The sequence below is a fragment of the Mercenaria mercenaria genome, chromosome 19 (assembly GCF_021730395.1).
Source record: "Mercenaria mercenaria strain notata chromosome 19, MADL_Memer_1, whole genome shotgun sequence".
Classification (NCBI taxonomy): domain Eukaryota; kingdom Metazoa; phylum Mollusca; class Bivalvia; order Venerida; family Veneridae; genus Mercenaria; species Mercenaria mercenaria.
This window is the reverse complement of record NC_069379.1, coordinates 45,635,739-45,649,049: the sequence shown is the minus strand read 5'-3', so window position 1 is coordinate 45,649,049 and position 13,311 is coordinate 45,635,739. Positions and strand designations below refer to the sequence as shown.

The 13,311-nt window shown below is 33.7% G+C and overlaps 1 protein-coding gene across 1 annotated transcript in view; it reads left to right on the top strand.

The window, feature by feature from the left end:
• LOC123542904 (uncharacterized) overlaps positions 1-13,311 on the top strand; it is a 195,577-nt gene that overhangs the window by 51,832 nt on the left and 130,434 nt on the right. The window contains exons 8-9 of the mRNA XM_053531345.1: positions 2,596-2,662; positions 3,812-3,918. Of these exons, the coding sequence (XP_053387320.1) occupies positions 2,596-2,662; positions 3,812-3,918 (174 nt within the window). The remainder of the gene's footprint in view (positions 1-2,595; positions 2,663-3,811; positions 3,919-13,311) is intronic.

The window sequence follows — 13,311 nt, the reverse complement described above, 5'->3', positions numbered from 1 at the left end:
TTTTGTGTGACACACCCTGTATGATAATGAAGAGAAATTACTGGTCATGGGTTTTAGTGTGACACACCCTGTATGATAATGCAGAGAAATTACTGGTCATTGGGTTTTTGTGTGACACACCCTGTATGAAAATGCAGAAAAATTACTGGTCATGGAAATTTGTGTGACACACCCTGTATGATAATGCAGAGAAATTACCGGTCATGGATTTTAGTGTGACACACCATGTATGATAATGCAGAGAAATTACCAGTCATGGATTTTTGTGTGACACACCCTGTATGAAAATGCAGAGAAATTACTGGTCATGGGTTTTAGTGTGACACACCCTGTATGATAATGCAGAGAAATTACTGGTCATGGATTTTAGTGTGACACACCCTGTATAATAATGCAGAGAAATTACTGGTCATGGATTTTTGTGTGACACACCCTGTATGAAAATGCAGAGAAATTACTGGTCATGGGTTTTAGTATGACACACCCTGTATGATAATGAAGAGAAATTACTGGTAATTGGTTTTTGTGTGACACACCCTGTATGAAAATGCAGAGAAATTACTATTAAAAAATCAATGAAGCTCATTTCGTAAAATTTTATATTTCTCTCTATGAATATGAGAAACAAAATATTTTCATTATACTTGCTTGCAGTATTTTAGCGGGATGTTTGATTGAGTGTATTGTATTGTTTTTGGTGACGGGAGATGTTTGATTTGCCCTTGTTTTTCTGTTTAAATTGCAAATTAAAATTGTAGATATTTTTATTAGCTCAACTATTCTATTCTACTCACCCTGGCGTCGGCTTCGGCGTCACACCTTGATTAAAGTTTTGCATGCAAGTACATACAGCTATCATTTAAAGGCATATAGCTTTGAAACTTATTTTTTTCTTTTTCTAGGTCAGTTACCAACCTCATTGGGTCAAGTTCCGTAACTCTGACATGTATTTTGAGAATTATGCCCCCTTTTGGACTTAGAAAATCCTGGTTAAAGTTTTACATGCAAGTTACTATTTTCAAAACGAATGCAGATACTGAATTGAAACTTCACATGTGTCTTTGGGGTTATAAAACTAGTTGATAGCATCAAGTCCCATAACTCTGACCTGCATTTTGTTCAAATTTTGCCCCCTTTTGGACTTAGAAAATTCTGGTTAAAGTTTTGTGTGCAAGTACATACAGCTATTACTAAAAGGCATATAGATTTGAAACTTATTTTTTCTAGATCAATTACCAACCTTGCTGGGTCAAGTCCCATAACTCTGACATGTATTTTGAGAATTATGCCCCCTTTTGGACTTAGAAAATCCTGGTTAAAGTTTTACATGCAAGTTACTATTTTCAAAACGAATGCAGATACTGAATTGAAACTTCACATGTGTCTTTGGGGTTATAAAACTAGTTGATAGCATCAAGTCCCATAACTCTGACCTGCATTTTGTTCAAATTTTGCCCCCTTTTGGACTTAGAAAATTCTGGTTAAAGTTTTGTGTGCAAGTACATACAGCTATTACTAAAAGGCATATAGATTTGAAACTTATTTTTTCTAGATCAATTACCAACCTTGCTGGGTCAAGTCCCATAACTCTGACATGTTTTTTGAGCAAATTATGCCCCCTTTTGGACTTAGAAAATCCTGGTTAAAGTTTTACATGCCAGTTACTATCTCCAAAACTAAAGCAGATATTGAATTGAAACTTCACCTGTGTCTTTGGGGTTATAAAACTAGTTGATAGCATCAAGTCCCATAATTCTGACCTGCATTTTGGCCAGATTATGTCCCCTTTTGAACTTAAAAACTTTTTTGATATTTTAACATTTTGGGTAATATTTTCCTGCTTTTGGGACATTATACTTTTGAATAGTCGAGCTTGGCTGTCTTATGGACAGCTCTTGTTACATTTACAGTCATTCAGCTTTAAGTTACTCAGTAAATCTTGCATTAAAGCCATACTATGCTGGAAACAATTGGTTTTGCCTTTGTGACCAATGTAGATCATGATCATCCTGTACATCCTTGCAGTCTGATCAAGATCTGCACTGTTTCTAATACAGCTTTACAAGAACAAAATTTGAAATATATAGTTTCCTTAACATATATTGCAGGAAAAAACTTAAAATTTACAGTTGTGTTCACATATATTTGCAAGGAAAAACTTAAAATTTATAGTTTTCTTTGCAATATTTGTACAGATTTTGTGAGAAAAAATTGAAATTTGTAGTTTTCTTAACATATATTGCAGCAAAAATCTTGACATTTATATTTTTTTACATATATTGCAAGAAAAAACTTGAAATTGGTAGTTTTCTGTACATATATTGCAAGAAAAAACTAAAAATTTACAGTTTCCATCGCAATATCTACAGATATTGTAAGAAAAAATTTGAAAAAAAAAAAAAAATGAAATTTATAGGTTTCTTAGGATAATTAGCAGAAAAAAACTTGAAATTTATATTTGTCTGAAAAAAAAAAATGAAATTGGTAATGTTATGTACATAATATATTGCAGGAAAACTTGAAAAGGTGTTTTTCATCACATAAAATACTTGAAAAAAAAATTGAAATTGATGGTATTCTGTACATGTATTGCAGGAAAAACTTGCTAAGCTACAAGAGGAAGTGGAGCATAAGAAAATGGCTGTTGGTGATGCAGAAAGAGGTAATCTTTCTTTTTATACATCAGTTCAATTTGTGGACCTCTATGACCCAGAGGTTAACCTGTGGACCTCTATGACCCAGAGGTTAACCTATGAACCTCTATGACCCAGAGGTTAACCTGTGGATTATGACTTAGAGGTTAACCTGTGGACCTCTATGACTTAGAGGTTAACCTGTGGATTATGACTTAGAGGTTAACCTGTGGACCTCTGTGACCCAGAGGTTAACCTGTGGATTATGACTTAGAGGTTAACCTGTGGACCTCTATGACTTAGAGGTTAACCTGTGGACCTCTTGTGACCCAGAGGTTAACGGGTGGACCTCTTGTGACCCAGAGGTTAACCTGTGGACCTCTTGTGACCCAGAGGTTAACTTGTGGACCTCTTGTGACCCAGAGGTTAACATGTGGACCTCTTGTGACCCAGAGGTTAACTTGTGGACCTCTGTGACCCAGAGGTTAACATGTGGACCTCTGTGACCCAGAGGTTAACCTGTAGACCTCTATGACTTAGAGGTTAACCTGTGGACTTCTGTGAGCCAGAGGTTAACATGTGGACCTCTATGACTTAGAGGTTAACCTGTGGACTTCTGTGAGCCAGAGGTTAAGGTCAGTGCCAATTATCACTAGGTTCAAGCCCCACTAGATACTTGAATAAGTTCATGTTTAGAAGACATCACCCCATAATGAAGCAAACTTAAATTTTTGAGGTATGCTTTAACTGACCTGCTAGTTAGCTGCATGGCTTTCTCACGTGAAAGTACCAAGCACAGTGTAAGTGACAACCTTAACCACTCCTGCCAAGTGTAGTAGGAAACTAGTGCCTCTAAACATAATCATGTCAGTAAGGGCACGAGCCAGTGATGAGTAATATGGAATAAGACTGCAAAAACTAGATTCATTTGGTAAGAGCAGGTTGTGAGCAACAAAGTACTGAATTGACTCGCCTATAGCACAAGGTTCTGACCTTCAGACCTGTTGTGTTTTATCATGTAATTAGCAAGCCAGTGTCATTGTTCTGAAGTATTTATAAGAGAGTCTGTATAATACTGTTGGCTTTGAAGTAATTAAAGGACCCCGTCTTATAAATGGATAATCTTATAGATGGGTAAATATGGCAGAACAATAAATGTTTCATAATTTCATTTATAGAAATGGAAAAACTCCACAGGGAACAACTGGCCAGCCTTCACAAATCACACCAGCTTGAAATTACAGAGCTTAAAAAAGAACATGAAGAAGAAGTAGCAAAGCTCACTGTAAGTTTATTTCTATTTTTAGCAAATTATTGATATAAATAGTATTTTATTCTATTTTTAGCACCTTGATGTGATCCTGAATTTGGACTTGTTAATTCTTACAATTTGCTAGCATGTTTTCTTTCAAATATATTAATAATATTTTGTTTTTTCTAAGTGATGTGAATACCATCTAAGAAGTTGTATAATTATATTATGTGAAGATATTGTCATTTTATTAAAAAAAAGGTGATTTTGTGAGGAGTGAAGTTGATTTTATTGTGTTAATAAAATAACAGAAATACCTACATTTAGAATACAGTACATACAGCTGTAAAAATTATGATTTTGGAAGGTTAAGACCACACAATTAAGTAAGATGTGTTTCCCAGTGCCTTCAAAGTTAACCTTACCTTAGATTTCTAAAATGAACTGGTCCGTCATTCAATTTGGGCAAAACCATTTATTATTTAAAGGGGTATTTTCTGAAAATTTACTGACTGAATAGGGAACAGTGCAGACCATGTTCAGACTGCACAGATGTACAGTCTGATCTTGGTCTGCACTGGTTGCGAAAGCTGAATCACTTGCTGCCAGCAGTAAGACCAGAATTATGATATATTATGTAAGGCTAGAAAATTCATACAACATATACATGTAGTTTACCAGTAAGTTTTTGATACACTAACATTTATTTACCTGTTTATGTCCTATAGATTTTTTGGGACTGAGAGAATGGTAAGGACTGGGAAGCTCATTTGTAGTTGGCCTGAACATGGCCATATTTGCCTGAAAATATTATATTTGGTATTTACCTGAACATGTCTATATTTGGCAGAAGCACGTTATATTTAGTATTTGGACTAAATATGTCTATATTTGGCCTGAACATGTCTTTATTTGGTATTTAACCTGAATATGTCTATATTTGGCCAGAACATGTCTATATATGGGCCGAGCACATTATATTTGGCCAAAACATATCTATATTTGGCCTGAAAATATTTATTGCTTGTTAATACCATTGTTGATATCATATAGAATATTTTGTGTGGTGTGTGAAGTTTTGCTTAATGATGTTTTATTTACAGTTTGTTGATGTGATACACAATATATTATACATATTCATTTTCCATTTGAGCCGGGCCATGAGAAAACCAACATAGTGGTTTTGTGACCAGCATGGATCCAGACCAGCCTATGCATCCGTGCAGTCTGGTCAGGATCCATGCTGTTCGCTTTCAAAGCCTATTGCAGTTAGAGAAACTGTTAGCGAACAGCATGGATACTGACCAGACTATGCGGATGCGCAGGCTGGTCTGGATCCATGCTGGTCGCAAACGCGCTATGTTGATTTTCTCATGGCATGGCTCATTTATTTTGCTTTTCTATCCCCCAAATTTAGCTATGATAGTTAGAGAAGGTAAATAGAAAACTGTTGATTTTTTTTGGTTGGATTTTTTGTTTAAATGTTAAATATCATGGAATACAGTTGAACTTCAAAGTATTTTATTGAATTGAGATATATTAGCTTGTATTTGTTTGCATTCAAGGGGATGTTTCTAGATTACTTTCTATTCTTTTACTTTCTATTCAATTAGAGTCAGTTTCAAAACTGTTTACACAATCGAGGGGATGATACTCTTTTGTTATATTTTATTTAAGATAGATTAGCTTGTATTTGTTTGTAATCAATGGGTATGTGACTCTTTGGTTACTTTCTGGTTAGTTATAGTCAGTTTCAAAACTGTATTTACACAATCAAGGGGATGTTACTCTTTTGTTACTTTATATTCTGTTATAGTCGGTTTCAAAATAGTATTAATGCAATCAAAGGGATGTTAGTCTTTTGTCACTTAATATTTTGTTATAGTTAGTTTCAGAATATTTCTTTGAGCAAAGATTGTGCAAAATATTCACCTAAAATTATACAATAAAAATTTCTGCTTACAGATATAGGGTAAGCGGTTAATGTCACATATTGATTCTGAAACACACTTTAAAGTCACAGAGTTTATTGGTTTGTTTCCTAATAAAAATTACCAGAATTTATTGGTTTGTTGCCTGTACCAGAAAAGTCATTTTTAATCGGACTGGTTCAAAGTCTGTGAAATTAATTTGTGTATGAAAATTGTAATTTTAAAATAGTTAGAACAAAACTTTGGAAGTTCAGCTGTATTTCTGTGAAGTTTAGTTAGTCCTAGTCCATGTATATAATGTAATATTGTGCACTCTTGTTGCTTCCTTGTTCTTAACTTGTAAAAAAAAACACCTAAAGTCTGACAAAACTTCACAGTTTATTAGGCTTGTGTCAAGAAATATGCACCACTTATGTTTGTAGGGGAGATATTGTGGGACTTTAGGAGTTCATTATTATATCACAGAGGAGCGAGTGCACTTTTCTAGATGTGCATGCTGTTATGTTTTTATTACATACACATTTACAATATACAATTATTGCCTTTTGGTGAGGGCGATATGTGAATTTATCAGGTCAATAAATCCACATATGAACCAAACTTAAAAGGCAACAATTGTTTTATTATTAAATACAGCCTACTTATAAGTATAAACATTAGATACAAATATCTGGTCATTTTTCGTGGTAAACTGTGTACGAAGTCACATGCTTTGCGTCAAACTGTGATGACGTTAGTACTCTAATAATTTGTGTATGTAAATTGTAATTTTGAACTATTTGCAATTGAACAGCTGATTCTATAAATTTCTATTAGTCAGTCCATGTACTAAATGTTTATTGTGCAAACTTCGTACTTTATTTCTTAATTGTAACAAATCGTAACTTAATTTATTGTACAGAGAGACAAAGTCTTGCTGTCATAGAGACAGTACTATAATATTCTTTGACATTTATCACACTAAACTTCAGGGGAAAAAAAGAGTTAAGAACAAGCTTGCAAGAAAAAGACTTATTTTTATGTTGAATTTGTTTTTAAAAGTTTGTCCTTTCTGAAGCATTTTAATGGTAGAAAGCAAAGAAAACCATAGTAGTTTTGCAAGAACAGACAAATCTAGTAGTAATACAAAAGTTTGTCACTGCAGTTTTCTCCCTTCTTTACAAGATTGGAGCAGGCTTAAAATGTCAGATATAAAATGCGTCATGAGGACAAATTTTCATGTTCTTCTAATTTTGTTTATAACTATTTGTTGTTTTTCAGTTTAGAGCTGAAATATAAATTTGAATAGTAACTATGACAACCTTTTTTACAAGAGAGACAACATTTCCTATACAGGATTTTGGAGCTTTAGTTAAAGTTATTGATTTCAAGACCCTTACCTATCACCTCTTTGAGTTTTTAAACTCAGGTCTGTGTGTGCTTGGGGTGGAGGTGGGGGCATTTGTCACTTATAGTGACAGCTCTTGTTTATCTCATATTGCTAAACTTTGGGTTCAAGATTATAAAACTGTGATTTGAAACCAGTCTCAGAATGTTATCCTGCCATTGGTCAATTTGAAATTTGAAATCAGAATTAACCAATCAGATGTTGTAGATTTGAAACATGGGACTGGTTTACTGCTTTTACTACATTGGCAAAGACGACCAAGATTTAAACTGTAGAAATTGGTGTACATGAAGTTGTGTACATGAAATTTGAGTACATGAGATATTCAAATATTTATTTCAGTTCTTTATGTTCTAGTTTAGTTCATGTTATATTTTTTGTTTCACTAATAAATGAGTTTCACCTAACAATCAGCTGTTTCTTATTTCAGTGTTATAATCATGGTTTATGCAGTCATGTGCTCTATGTATGACAGTTGCTGCTGCAGTAGCTTCGTCTTAAATCTAATTCTGAATTTTTGTTGCAGTTTTTTCCATATTTTTTTAAGAAGTTATTTCCATTCAATTTGCTCAATAAGTTATTACTGTAAACTATTTTTAGGCTGTTATCTTAACTGAAGTTTCTAGGAAAATATCTATAGATATTTATTTCTCTATAAAGTTAGACATTGAATGGGAATGGGGAGATAACTGGCATGACTTCTGTAAACTTGAATTCTTTTCTGTTTATATTATCTCCCTTATTTCTATTCAATTTGCTGAGTAATGCCAGTTATTTGTGTTTGATTTAAGAGAAAATGAAATGTCTAATAAGAAGTATTAATACAGACATGCTAAGGCAACAATGTTTTTGACAAAAATGACAGGTGTTGAATTTCAAAAATCTTGAGTGGAAGCATTCTCGGTCAGATAAAAAAAAATCCATTGAAATATATAGAAGCATTACAGTGAATAACTGTTATATGATATATCTACAAATTACTATGAACACTGATATTGACCAGAGGTAGATTAGTCTTGGTTCAAGCCCACTTTAGTCATCATGTGAGGAAGTTATCTATCTCCCTTACTGAAGAGATGGTGGTTCTGCTCAGGTGTTATACAACTTACTGTATCTGAAATAGCTCCAGTATGGGCTTCTGCGATCTCGTTAAACTTAGCTAAAGCTCCAGTATGGGCTTCTGCGGTCTTGTTAAACTTAGCTGAAGCTCCAGTATAGGCTTCTGTGGTCTCGTTAAACTTAGCTGAAGCTCCAGTATGGGCTTCTGTGGTCTCGTTAAACTTAGCTGAAGCTCCAGTATGGGTTTCTGGGGTCTCGTTTAACTTAGCTGAAGCTCCAGTATGGGCTTCCGGGGTCTCGTTTAACTTAGCTGAAGCTCCAGTATGGGCTTCTGGGGTCTCGTTTAACTTTGCTGAAGCTCCAGTATGGGCTTCCGGGGTCTCGTTTAACTTAGCTGAAGCTCCAGTATGGGCTTCTGGGGTCTCATTTAACTTAGCTGAAGCTCCAGTATGGGCTTCTGGGGTCTCGTTTAACTTTGCTGAAGCTCCAGTATGGGCTTCTGAGGTCTTGTTTAACTTGCTGAAGCTCCAGAATGGGCTTTCGGGGTCTCGTTTAACTTAGCTGAAGCTCCAGTATGGGCTTCCGGGGTCTCGTTAAACTTAGCTGAAGCTCCAGTATGGGCTTCCGTGGTCTTGTTTAACTTAGCTGAAGCTCCAGAATGGGTTCCAGACGTCTCCTTACATAGCTGAAGCTGAGAAGTCACTATACAATTTTATCAGTGTGGATTCAAGCAGAACAAAATACAAAGATTATACACAAGTGAAATATGCCTTTCTTAGGGCTCATTTTTCCTACAAATACAAAAAAGAGATGGATAAGAGAGCTATATTACCACATTTTGTAGGAAATTACCACAATAAATTTAATCAAATAATGCCCTGTTGAATAATTTCTTGACAGTTAAAATGTTTGTAATTTAAATAAATCATACATAAACCTTGCTTATTGCCTTCTTATCAACATTGGTGAAAGATCAAGATATAAGCCCTCTATTGTTGTAAATATAAATTTTTAAAATTCTGCTGATTTGAATTTCAACAATTATTACTAAATTTATTTGAATTTTTAGAGAAGAAAAGATCAGGTACTTGTTCAAGTGATATATAAAGGTGGACGTTTGTGTTGAAATGCTTGAATAAACACATCAATATAATTGAATTTTTTTAAAAGAATAAATTTACATAGTTTAAAGAAGGCATAAATAATTTATGATATCAGGTGTGACTTACATTTATTTGCAAAATTTTACAGAAGTATATTTTTTCTTTATTTTCAATTCTAATACCAGTGTTATCAGAATGATTGTTAATTTTAACAGTCACATCATCATTATCATCTTCATCATCATTATCATCATCATCATTATCCTCATCCTCATTATCAATAGCAGCAGCAGTAGAAGTAATGTCATAATCTGTGTCATCCTACACATCATCATTGTCATCATCTTCAGAAATATAATCATCATATCCTTCTGTTTCATCATCATCACCATCATCATCATCATCATCAACATTAACATTATTATCACCACCATCAAAGGTAAACACCACTGTTGGTATCTTCGATAACATCTACATCATTACATACGCTCATCATCATCATCATCATCACAGCCATCTTCATCATCACTACAACCATCATCAACATCATTGAATGCATCATCAGATACATCATCATCAGCATCATCATCATCAGCAACAGCATCGTCAGCAGCAACATTTCATATTATAGCATTTTTGTAAATAGTTGCAGATTCATTAGAGTTTGAATTTAGAAATCTGGCCTCATAAACTTCAATTCTTTTCGCACTTTTTGTGTGTTTTGGATTAGGCAATCTTTAGCAAAAAATTCTGGTTTCTTTAAGAGCTTTTGCTTCAAATATCTTCAAATAAAACAGAAGACTGTCAAGTGGTACAAAATCATCTTTGTATAGTGGAGCCAGACCTTGTAAACAAATAGTGGAGCCAGACCCATAAACAAAGAAACATTTGTCTTACGGTTTATGGCAGTGTAAACAACAGTTTGATTTTAAAACCCCCCTCACCCCTGGCTGCCTGGTAACCTCACAGGGCATGAATACAGATATTTTCATAACAAAACATTTGGCACTTTTATCAATATGCATGAAATGAAGTGTTATATTGATTTGGTCATTCATTAAGTAAAAATAATGTTTACTTTGTAATTTTACAATTTATTGAAAGTAAGTAATGAACCTAATGATAGAACTACTGTACAGCTTGCCTAATTTGTGTGTGAGAAATTTTAATGTCGGGTTTTATTTTAAAGGCTCATAGGGCTACTTTGTTACGACTTTAATTTGATATGCTCTGATATGACCTTATTCTGGTATTAATTTATTTCAGCAGGACTTTACTTCTTTGTGCACCTGCATGCAAAGTTTCAGCAATTATTTCTTTGATTTCAAGAAAAACTGTACACTGAATTCACCATTATAACTATCAGACCATCCAGTGGTTTAAACATTTATATCAAAACAAAGTTTCACAAATATACAAATACTACACATGTACAGAAAGTATTAGAATGAAGGAAAACTTGTATAGTTCCTCCCCTTGTATAACAACATACATTCACAAATATGGCAGAGTATGTGTTTTCTTTATGTGTGTTTGAAAAAAAAAATACAGTGGAGAAATGACAAATGTTCGTTGTTGCTATATGACAGAAGGCAGCATGTCTGAAAAGCTTTCCAGGAAAGTTAGGGAAGTTGTCTAAAACGTGCTAGAAAAGGTATCAAATACTTGCTAGGGAAGTTATCAGTTATATTCTGGGGAAGTTGTCAAATACTTGCTAGGGAAGTTGTCAATTATATTCTGGGGAAGTTGTCAAATACTTGCTAGGGAAGTTGTCAATTATATTCTGGGAAAGTTGTCAAATACTTGCTAGGGAAGTTGTCAATTATATTCTGGGGAAGTTGTCAAATACTTGCTAGGGAAGTTGTCAATTATATTCTGGGGAAGTTGTCAAATACTTGCTAGGGAAGATATATATAGTAATAATACTACTAATAATAAGGACTTTATTTAACGAGACAGCATACTTACTGAAGCAATCTACAGAACAAAAACAGTTTATTTTAATTGTCGTTGTCAAATATATGCTAGGAAAGTTGTCAAATACTTAATAATAGGAAAGCTGTCGGAAAGTTGTACAATACTTTCTAGGAAAGTTGTTGAATACTTGCTAGGGAAGCTATTGGTTACTTCCTAAGGAAGTTGAGAATTACTAGCAATGGAAGTTGACAGCTACTTACTAAGGAAGTCGTCAATTACTTGTGAAGGAAGTTGTCAGTAATGCAAGTACGTGCTGGTACAGAATTGAGGAAGTTTGGTTGGATTGTATAACTACTAGTATATAGTTACTTGAATCCTTTCTCCTGCTGAAAATCTCTTACTGTCACTTAAATAATACGTATATGCAAAATACTGTTGTTAAATAGGCAAAGTGTAGTAAAAAAAAAATACAAAATGAACTTGGGACTATAAATGGCAGGCCTTGGTAAAAAGTTCACCCAGTATTTTTCACTACAGACTGTATTTAAAATATCATTGATAGTTTCTGTTCAAGCTTACAGTAATTAATACAGGAGACTGGTCATTTTTATGGAAGCATGTAGTTGGCATTTAGTGGTCAGGTAGCTTTTGTTCTGTTGACCATTTAAGGCAATAATAATAGATTGATTTTGTACAGATACTTGCAGACTTTCTGAGACAGCTGTACCAACAGGTGGCCTCTTTGGAGCATGTTATATCACCTTTATATAGTGTAAACCTTACTTAGAAGACAGAAAATCTGTTTGTTTACTGTAAAATGGTTGTTGTCCTGACAGGGTTACTAATAATTTAGGGTAATATGTCAATTTAGTCTAAGTCTTGAGATGATCCCTATGAACAGGTTTTTTTTTTTTTATTGTGCGTTTTATTCGACTTGGCAGGGCGGAGTTAATCTCTGACTTATGCAAATAATGGTAAATCTAAAACAGCAATATAATTGTTTATTTCCCTAATCTTTTGATAACCAACAAATAAAATTCACTGCTACATTTATAACACTGTAAGGTAGATGGCCACTGAATAAGAAATCAGGTTGCCAAATATACTACATATCTGCGGACTGTTGCCCTGCCCTGCCAGGTTGATTAAAATGCGCAATATGTGTACAAATTTATCAAGAAAATGTTTCATTGTCAGAACAAAAGCCATGTCCGCCCGTATCAAATGTAGAAAAATGAAAAAGGTTTGTTTTCATGCAGCTGACACATTATCCTGAATAATTAGTAATTTATCAAAACTTTTAGGACAAAAAAGGTTTGCTCTACAGAATTAACGTCAGGAAATAAAATGTACAAATGTCTCTGAATAACTGTTAGTAACTGTACTTGCAAGAAAATGGAGACATTTTTCTAAATGTTGGAATTTTGAATTATTTGGATAAAATGAGTTTTAAATATTTTCTACACTTAATTAACAGTTTATTAATTTTTTTATCAGTATTTTTTTTCTGTGATTGTTTAATTTTGATTGGAATATAGAATTACAGTAACTGACGTTGCCAGTTTGAAGTTTACAGGAGTGATTTGTATGAAGCCCTCTGGTGGATATCATCTGTGTTTCCTACTCAGATTGTTGTTTCCAGAGTTATAGCCCTTTAAAGGTGTTTTTTTGTGTAAAAATTTGTGAGGACTATGCTTATGGCGGGATTTGAATAAAACTTAATAGCAAGTCAGGTTAAGCATGAAGTACGAGTTCTACAGTGAATGATTATTTTTCACTGAGTTATGCCCCTTTAGCTCTTATACATACGTCATTGATAATTTTTAGTATTAAAATGTTTGTTTTTTCCTTCTGTGTTCTGTTTTAAATAAAGATTTAGACACAAGGCAAAACATGCATTTTTTATGTGTGTTTGTTTTTTTTTTCATTAGAAAAGACCCATCTTGTTCCATTTTTTATGTTAGAGAAGTTAAGCTTTATAGAGGTGGTAGTGACCAGAAAATAAAATTGAAATGATCAACAATGTAAA